The 10372-nt window shown below is 46.0% G+C and overlaps 1 protein-coding gene across 2 annotated transcripts in view; it reads right to left on the minus strand.

The window, feature by feature from the left end:
• slc47a1 (solute carrier family 47 member 1) overlaps positions 1 to 9167 on the minus strand; it is a 40745-nt gene extending 31578 nt beyond the window's left edge. Inside the window, exons 1-3 of one of the 2 annotated variants that reach the window (XM_029699388.1) lie at positions 8760 to 9167; positions 5901 to 6002; positions 5482 to 5550 (exon numbers count right to left, since the gene is read on the minus strand). In XM_029699388.1, coding sequence (XP_029555248.1) covers positions 5482 to 5550; positions 5901 to 6002; positions 8760 to 8972 — 384 coding nt within the window. In that variant the 5' untranslated portion in view covers positions 8973 to 9167. Of the gene's footprint in view, positions 1 to 5481; positions 5551 to 5900; positions 6003 to 8759 lie in introns of those variants that run through there. The other variant, XM_029699390.1, reaches the window with a different exon arrangement.
• Between the last annotated feature and the right edge of the window lie 1205 nt (positions 9168 to 10372).

Below are 10372 nucleotides of genomic sequence, written 5' to 3' on the forward strand. Positions count from 1 at the left end.
TCCAGGAGGTGGGGTTGGCAGAGATCAGGCAGCACAAAGTAGTCTCAAGATCCTGGTTGGCTTGCTCCGACTGGCCATTGGACTGGGGGTGGAACCCAGAGGACAGGCTGGCCGACGACCCATGAGGGCACAGAACACCTTCCAGAACCAGGACGAGAACTGAGGCCCCCAGTCGGAGACCATGTCCACGGGCAGTCCACGGGCAGTCCATGGATCCGGAAGACGTGCTGCACCATGAGCTGGGCCATCTCCTTGGCCGTGGGTAGTTTGGGGATAGGAATGAAGTGATCGGCCTTGGAAAACCGGTCAACATCAGTCAGGATGGCAATGTTGCCCTCAGACGGGAGGAGACCCGTGACGATATCCAGGGATATGTGGTGAGGGACAGGCAGTGGTTGCAGAAGACCAGCCGGAGCTTGCCGAAGATGATTATTCTGAGCACAGACCGTGCAGGCAGAGACAAACGTGGCGACATCCGGAACCGGTCCCCCGATTATCAGGGCCCCCCTCAGGGTTCGGTTGAGACCGCTGCGCCTCTCGGACCTGTTTCCCTATACCCCAGTTGAGTGTCGTCACCAGGCATGAGGTGGGAAGGATGGTCTCGAATTCCGGGGTGGTACCCGTAGGGCTATAGCGGCGGCACAGTGCATCCGGCTTGACATTCTTGGATCCCGGCCGGTACGAGAGGGAGAAGTTGAAATGTGTGAACAGCAGGGCCCATCTGGCTAGCCTGGAGTTGAAGCACTTGGTGGTGCGGAGACTCCAGGTTCTTGTGGTTTTTCCACACGATGAACAGATGTTCTGCCCCCTCCAGCCAGTGCCTCCATTCCTCCAACGCCATCTTCACTGCGAGAAGCTCATGATTCCCCACATCGTAGTTATTTTCTGTGGCATTGAGGCGGTGGGAGATGAAGACACAGGGATGTAGCTTGAGGTCCAGGGCAGAACGCTGGGACAAGACTGCCCCACTCCAACATCCAAAACATCGGCCTCCAGCACGAACTGATGGGTAGGGTCCGGATGAACCAAGATGGGAAGTGTGGTGAAGCGATGTTTGAGGTCCCGGAATGCCCAGTCAGCAGCTGAAGACCACGTGAGCGGAACCTTGGGTGAGGTGAGTGCGGACAGGGGGGAAGCCAGGGTGCTGTAACCCCAGATAAAGTGGTGATAGAAGTTGGCAATCCCCAGGAAGTGTTGCAGGTGCACCCTGGAAGTAGGCTGGGGCCAATCCATCACCGCTCTCACCTTCCTTGGATCCATTTGCACACTCCCTGCGGCGATGATGAAACCCAGAAAAGGGATGGTGGAACAACAGAACTTGCACTTCTCTGCTTTTACAAACAGCTGGTTCTCCATGAGGTATTGGAGAACCTGTCGGATGAGGAGCACATGTTCTTTGGGTGGAACGGGAGAAGATGAGGATGTCATCTAGGCAGACAAAGACGAACCGGTTCAACATGTTGCGGAGAACGTCATTGACCAGAGCCTGAAACACAGCAGGACCTGGAACACAGCAGGGGCATTGGGAGGCCAAATGGCATGACCAGATAATTGTAGTGACCGCTGGCCATGTTGAAGGCGGTCATCCACTCGTCCCCTTCCCGTATCCACACCAGGTGGTAGGCGTTCTGTAGATCCACCTTAGAAATCACGGTGCGGCTCGAAGGCCGAGTAGATGAGTGGTAGCGGGTAGCGTAAGGTCGGTGCGGCAAGAGGTCATAAGGTCGGTGGTCGGTGCGGTCATAAGGTTGGTGCGGCAAGAGCGAAGTGGCCCGGGCCTTACTGAACACCTGCCGGAAGTCCTGGTACTCCGCGAGAAGGGTGGAGAGGTCCGGGACACCTTCCAAGCTCCCAGGGAGACGTCCCGGGGCAGGTTGTGCTGACTTCAGGCAGCGGGCGTGGCAGAACGGGCTCTGGCCCATGATGGCACCAGTAGACCAGTTACTGAGGGGATTGTGTCACTGGAACCGGGAGAATCCCAATACCATGGGAATCTGAGGGGACTTGATGAGCAGGAACTGGATAGCCTCGCTGTGGTTCCCTGACACATGTAGGTTGATGGGAGCGGTGTTGTGGGTGACTCGGCCTATAGAGCGCCCGTCCATGGGATTGGAAAGGGGCTGAGTGGGGATGTTCAGCTCGGATGCCAGGGTTGCATCTAAAAAGGTCTCGTTAGCCCCAGAGTCAATGAGAACCCGGAGAGATTTGGACTGGTCTCCCCACAGCAGAATGGCATGAAAAGGGGTGGTGTTAACGGTTAAAATTGACCAGTCATTAGAAAGTAATGGGTGAGACTACAATTATTGTATAAAATTGAGTTCAGGCACATGCCCATTCATCAGATGGACGCACTTCCTCTCCCAGACACCCACATGCATGTGTGTTTGAGCACACACACACACACACACACACACACACACACACACACACACACACACACACGACACACACACACACACACACACACACACACACACACACACACACACACACACACACACACACACACACACACACACACACACACACATCTCACTCCCCTTCTTGGCTTCCAAGGCAACCCCCACGGGAACCGTTCCCCAATAGAATCTTTCCCCCACGGGAACCACACCTGTCTCACAAACAATTGCAACATTGTTTCAATTATATATAGAACGTTTCTCGCAGCTCTGGTATATAAAGCTTTTTTGAGGCCTTTTGAGGCTGTTTGGGGTTTTAGGCTGGGTTTCTGTACAGCACTTTGAGATATCAGCTGATGTACGAAGGGCTATATAAATACATTTGATTTGATTTGATTACTGACAATTCATACAAAAATCTCTGAAACTGGCAACACTTATCTCCCTCACTAGCTTTAAGCACCAGCTGTCAGAGCAGCTCACAGATCTCTGCACCTGTACATAGCCCATCTATAATTTAGCCCAAACTACTACCTCTTCCCCTACTTTATTTATTTATTTAATTTATTTTGCTCCTTTGCACCATATTATTTATATTTTAACTTTGAACTTTCTTCAAATAACAAATCTACCATTCCAGTGTTTTACTTGCTATACTTTATTTACTCTGCCACCTTGGCCTTTTTTTGCCTTTACCTCCCTTATCTCACATAATTTGCTCACATTGTATATAGTCTTATTTTTTTCTACTGTATCATTGATTGTATGTTGTTTTACTCCATGTGTAACTCTGTGTTTTTGTATGTTGTCGAACTGCTTTGCTTTATCTTGGCCAGGTCGCAATTGAATATGAGAACTTGTTCTCAACTTGCCTACCTGGTTAAATAAAGGTTAAATAAAGGTGAAATAAAAAATTCTGTGGCAGCACAACGACTCAACAATATACTGTATTGGTGAGGAGGAGAGAGTCTTTGTTAACACCGCTCTAGGGGGTGTGGGACGCTACCGTCCCACCTGGCCAACATCCAGTGAAATTGCAGAGCGCCAAATTCAAAAACAGAAATACTCATTATAAAAATTAGAAGTGTTATACATCGGCTTAAAGATAAACTTCTTGTTAATCCAACCACGGTGTCAGATTTCAAAAAGGCTTTACGGCGAAAGCAAACCATGCGATTATCTGAGGACAGTGCCCAGTAGCCAAATCATTATCAACAGTAACAAGCCAAGTGGAGGAGTTACACAAGTCAGAAATAGTGATAAAATGAATCACTTACCTTTGATGATCTTCATATGGTTGCACTCACAAGACTCCCATTTACTCAATAAATGTTTGTTTTGTTCGATAAAGTCCCTCTTTATATCCAAAAAACGTTTTGTTCAATAATCCACAGGCTCAAAGGCAGTCACAACAGACAGACGAAATATCCGAAAGTATCAGTAAAGTTCGTAGAAACATGTCAAACAATGTTTATAATCAATCCTCAGGTTATTTTTAGTCATAATAATCAATAACATTTCAACCGGACAAAAGCTTCGTCAATATATAAGGAAAACAAGAAAGGCGTGCTCTCGGTCGTGCGCATGAAAAACCTCTGGGACACTGCAAGGTCCACTCATTCAGACTGGTCTTACTCCCTCATTTTTCAGAATACAAGCCTGAAACAATTTCTAAAGACTGTTGACATCTAGTGGAAGCCATAGGAAGTGCAATTTGAGTCCTAAGTCAATGGATACTGTAATGGCATTCAATAGAAAACTACAAACATGAAAAAATCCCACTTCCTGGATGGATTTTCCTCACGTTTTCGCCTGCCATATCAGTTATGTTATACTCACAGACATTATTTTAACAGTTTTAGAAACTTTAGAGTGTTTTCTATCCAAATCTACCAATTATATGCATATCCTAGATTTTGGGTCTGAGTAGCAGGCAGTTAACATTGGGCACGCTTTTCATCCGGAGGTGAAAATAGTGCCCTCTACGCTAATGAAGTTAAACAAAGTAGTCTGAGATAAATAGCACAAAATGTTTCATCTGTCTTCGGCAGCCTTCGGGGCAGGTCGGGAAGCCTCGGGTTCTCTCGGCAACGAGACCTTCGGGAGCTTCCGGGAAGTCTCAGAGGCAAGGTGGGACCCCTAGGCGTGCGAGAGAAATCCAATTTCCTCTCCCTCCGTCGTTCACGTAATCGCCCATCGATGCGGATGGTCAGAGCGATGAGGGAATCGAGCTCCGTAGGTAACTCCCGGGCTGCAAGCTCGTCCTTGACCTCCTCCGAGACACTGTGCAGGAATATATTGAACAATGCCTCTTGATTCCAAGCACTCTCTGCTGCCAACGTGTAGAAATCCACCGCATAATCAGCTACACTGAGGGAGTCCTGCCGAAGATGGATTAGCTTCCGGATGGCCTCTCTACCGGAGAACGGGGCATCAAAAACCTTCCTCACTTTTCCCACGAACCCCTCCAGACTAACCAGCTGTTGTTCCCACACGTCAGTGAGAGCTCTCCCCGGCCATCAGCGTGATGAGGTAGGGTAGGTCAGGGTAGGCAGAGGTCAATAATTCAGAGGTGGGGCAAAGGGACAGGTCGGCAGCCAGGCTCAGGGTCAGGCAGAGTGGTCAGAAAAAGAGAGACAGGGAACAGCAGGAGCTGAGAACAAAAACGATGATTGACTTGACAAAACAGGACGAACTGGCAACGGACAAACAGAGAACACAGGTATGAATACACAAGGGATAATGAGGAAGATGGGCGACGCCTGGAAGGGGGTGGAGATAATCACAAGGACAGGTGAAACAGATCAAGGTGTGACACTAAAGGAACAACATCATTAAACAGTAAATAAAACACACTGAGTATAACAGGCCTTTCATCCACACAAACTATATACACCTCTCTGATACACACACACACACACACACACACACACACACACACACACACCAACACACACACACACACACACACACACACACACACACACACACACACACACACACACACACACACACACACACACACACACACACACACACACACACAGAGAGAGAGGTCCTACCAACACACAGAGGGCCTAACCTGAGAGACGAGTGTATCACAGGCCAGAGCCAGTCCGTAGCCCGTAGAGGTAGTGGTCACATTGATCACCTGACAGGAAGAAGAACAACAACTCTTATTATGAAGTCACAATATTATAGATAGTCTGTCTGTCTGTCTGTCTGTCTGTCTGTCTGTCTGTCTGTCTGTCTGTCTGTCTGTCTGTCTGTCTGTCTGTCTGTCTGTCTGTCTGTCTGTCTGTCTGTCTGTCTGTCTGTCTGCAACATGTTTTTTAATGTTTTTTTCAAATCTTTATTTATAATTTAAAATAATTATAATTTCAACTTAAGTTCATGTCAGTCCAACATGCAATGTGTTTAAAGATCACACCAAATCCATCATGTGATTGGTTATACACGCCAGTCAGAGAACTAATCAGAGGAGATAATTGTGGGTAATACCGCAGAGCCCAGTGCGTATCCCGCCAGCTCTGCGTTGCCAAGGTGACCACAGAATATGGTGATGACAAACGGGAGCAAGAAGTTCAGGATCCGAGACACCAGCTGTAAAAGACGCGCTCGCACGCACGCACACAACACACACAAACACACACATGCACCAATAGTGAGTTCTGTCCTGGGGCACCAACGGTATTTCATGTGAGGCCAACAGTCTATTCTCTGCCGAGACAAGTCGAAAACATGTTCTTCTGGGAACACTTGGGGGATAAGTCTAAATATGATATGATTGATTTTATGAAGGTGCTATGACTGGTTTTATGGAGGAGCTATGAATGGTTTTATAAAGGGACTGGTTTTTTAAAGGGGGCCATGACTGATTTTATGAAGGTCTTATGACTGGCTTTATGAAGGTGCTATGACTGGTTTCATAAAGGTCTTATGACTGGTTTCATAAAAGTCTTATGACTGGTTTTATGGAGGGGCTATGAATGGTTTTATAAAGGGACTGTTTTTTTAAAGGGGGCCATGACTGATTTTATGAAGGTCTTATGACTGGTTTTATGAAGGGGCTATGACTGGTTTTATAAAGGGGCTATGACTGGTTTTATAAAGGTCTTATGACTGGTTTCATAAAGGTCTTATGACTGGCTTTATGAAGGTGCTATGACTGGTTTCATAAAGGTCTTATGACTGGTTTCATAAAAGTCTTATGACTGGTTTTATGAAGGGGCTATGACTGGTTTTATAAAGGGGCTATGACTGGTTTTATAAAGGTCTTATGACTGGTTTTATGAAGGGGCTATGACTGGTTTTATGAAGGGGCTATGACTGGTTTTATAACAATGATATGGCTGGTTTTATAAAGGTCTTATGACTGGTTTTATGAAGGCGCTATGACTGGTTTTATAACAATGATATGACTGGTTTTATAAAGTTCTTATGACTCGTTTCATAACAATGATATGGCTGGTTTTATAAAGGTCTTATGACTGGTTTTATGAAGGCGCTATGACTGGTTTTATGAAGGGGCTGTGACTGGTTTTATAACAATGATATGGCTGGTTTTATAAAGGTCTTATGACTGGTTTTATGAAGGTCTTATGACTGGTTTTATAAAGGGGCTATGACTGGTTTTATAAAGGTCTTATGACTGGTTTTATGAAGGGGCTATGACTGGTTTTATAAAGGGGCTATGACTGGTTTTATAAAGGTCTTATGACTGGTTTTATGAAGGGGCTATGACTGGTTTTATGAAGGCGCTATGACTGGTTTTATAACAATGATATGGCTGGTTTTATAAAGGTCTTATGACTGGTTTTATGAAGGCGCTATGACTGGTTTTATGAAGGGGCTGTGACTGGTTTTATAACAATGATATGGCTGGTTTTATAAAGGTCTTATGACTGGTTTTATGAAGGTCTTATGACTGGTTTTATGAAGGTCTTATGACTGGTTTTATGAAGGTCTTATGACTGGTTTTATGAAGGCGCTATGACTGGTTTTATGAAGGGGCAATGAATGTCTTACTGATTTGATTCTGTGTTGAATCTATAAGTGACAGTGACTCCAGACATACATTACATAATCAACAGTATGTGGACTCCTGCTCATCGAACATCTCATTCCACAATCATGTCCATTAATATGGAGTTTGTCCCCCTTTGCTGCTATAACAGCCTCCACTCTTCTGGGAAGGCTTTCCACTAGATATTTGAACATTGCTGCAGGGACTTGCTTCCATTCAGCCATAAGAGCATTAGTGAGTTGGGCACTGATGTTGGGCGATTAGGCCTGGCTCACAGTCGGCGTTCCAATTCATCCCAAAGGTGTTCGATGGGGTTGAGGTCAGGGCTCTGTGCAGGCCAGTCAAGTTCTTCAATATCGATCTAGACAAACAATTTCTGTATGGACCTTGCTTTGTGCAGGGTGGCGTTGTCCTTCTGAATCAGGAAAGGGCCTTCCCCAAACTGTTGCCACAAAGTTGGAAACACAGAATCATCTAGAATGTCATTGTATGCTGTAGCGTTAAGATTTCCCTTCTCTGGAACTAAAGAGCCCAAACCATGAAAAACAGCCCCAGACCATTATTCCTCCCCCACCAAACTTTACAGTTGCCACTATGCATTTGGGCAGGTAGCGTTCTCCTGGCATCCGCCAAACCCAGATTCATCTGTCGGACTGCCAGATGGTGAAGCGTGATTCATCACTCCAGAGAACGCGTTTCCACTGCTCCAGAGTCCAATGCTGGGGAGCTTTACACCGCTCCAGCCGACTCTGGGTATTGCACATGGTGATCTTAGGCTTGTGTGCAGCTGCTCGGCCATGGAAACCCATTTCATGAAGCTCCCGACAAACAGTTCTTGTGCTGACGTTGCTTCCAGAGGCAGTTTGGAACTCTGTAGAGTGTTGCAACTGAGGACAGACAATTTTTACTGACTTGTTTGGAAAGGTGGCATCATGTGACGGTGCCACGTTGAAAGTCACTGAGCTCTTCAGTAAGGCCATTCTACTGCCAATGTTTGTCTATGGAGATTGCATGGCTTTGTGCTCGATTTTATACACCTGTCAGCAACGGGTGTGGCTGAAATAGCCGATTCCACTGATTTGGTGACTAAATATTTGGGGACTAAATATTTCGGGGTGTTCAGATACTGCTGGCCATGTAGTGTATCTATAATAACAGTCATTTACAATAACTCTAGTCGCTGGGAGGAAACTACGCTGAACATGCGCATGCGCACAAACACAAACACACACACACACACACACACACACACACACACACACACACACACACACACACACACACACACACACACACACACACACACACACACGCACACAGAGTTTGTGTCTCACCAGCGGTCCTGTGAGTCTCAGTACATGGTAGAGTTCCTCTCTGTAGGCCAGGGGTATCCAGCGTCGGACACACACACAGCGGAACAGTCTGGAACTGACCACTGTCCCCGCCGGCTCTTCGCCTGTACCCCGCACCACCTTCGACAAGTCAACTACATCCCCAGCAACCAGGCCAGGCCCCGGCAACGAACCTACAAATTCTGCCTTCTCCATTCAGCCGAGAGAAAGAGACAGAGCGAGGGAGAGGGAGAGAGGGAGCATAAGAGAGAGAGAGAGAGAGAGAGAAAGGGGAAGCGAGAGGGGGACAGAAAGGGAGAGAGATTACGTGCCCTGTGAGGTAACGTAGCACAGTCAATCAGTCAGTTCATAGAGGCAAAGAAACACACACACACACACACACACACACACACACGTCCCTGTAACTGAATAAACAGCCAAGTACCTCCCAGAGGAACACAGGGGGAAAGAGAAGAAAGGAGAGTGAGAGAGAGTGAGAGAGAGAGAGCCACAAACAGGCTCATGTTTTGTCGCTGTAAGTGGCCAAGTTAGGCTGAGGGTGTGTGTGTGTGTGTGTGTGTTACAGGACTCAGTAATCTGTTGAGGAATGCCTAAGTGTACTCTCTGAGCCCTGATCTGAGTTGTGTATTACAACATCTGATTAATGAATGACTGAGAATATGGCTGTAGCAGTGTTTGTGTGTGTGTGTGTGTGTGTGTGTGTGTGTGTGTGTATGTGTGTGTGTGTTTGTGTGTGTGTTTGTGTGTGTGTGTGTGTGTGTGTGTGTGTGTGTATGTGTGTGTGTGTGTGTGTGTTGGTGTGTCTGTTGTGTTGAGCCATTGACCCAGCCTCCTCTTAAATGCACTTTAACCTTTGATCTCACATGTTTTTATGTCAAATGGTTTTGTTATAGTTTGGACACACCTACTCATTCCATGGGTTTTTCTTTATTTGTACTATTTTCTACATTGTAGAATAATAGTGAAGACATCAAAATTATGAAATAACACATATGAACACATGTACTGTAGTAACCAAAAAAAGTGTTAAAACAAAATCTAAATATATTTTATGTTTGAGATTCTTCAAAGTAGCCAATAAGTCTGGCCGCACAACAGATTGGCAAATGTATTGCAAATTGAGAAATCATGTGACTAAACTGAATTAAAAAGAAGAAACTATACTAAGAATGATAGTAAAAAGCTTTGTATTCTGGGAATAAAGCCAACTCCGCTCCATCGTTCATTGAATCAGATGGTTCACTCATCACAAAACCCGTTGATAAGCTAACTACTTTAATGATTTCATTGGCAAGATAAGCAAACTTAGGCATGACAAGCCAGCAACAAACGTTGACACTATACATCCAAGTATATCGGACCAAATTATGAAAGACAACCACTGTTATCTTGAATTCCGTAAAGTAAGTGTGGAAGAGGTGAAACAATTATTGTTGTCTATCAACAATGACAAGGCACCGGGGTCTGACAACTTGGATGGAAAATATCTGAGGATAATAGCGGGTGATATTGCCACTCCTATTTGCCATATTTTCAATTTAAGCCTACTAGAGAGCATGTGCCCTCAGGCTTGGAGGTGTAACAGTGTAGGTTCC

The sequence above is a fragment of the Salmo trutta genome, chromosome 19 (genome assembly GCF_901001165.1).
Source record: "Salmo trutta chromosome 19, fSalTru1.1, whole genome shotgun sequence".
Lineage (NCBI taxonomy): Eukaryota > Metazoa > Chordata > Actinopteri > Salmoniformes > Salmonidae > Salmo > Salmo trutta.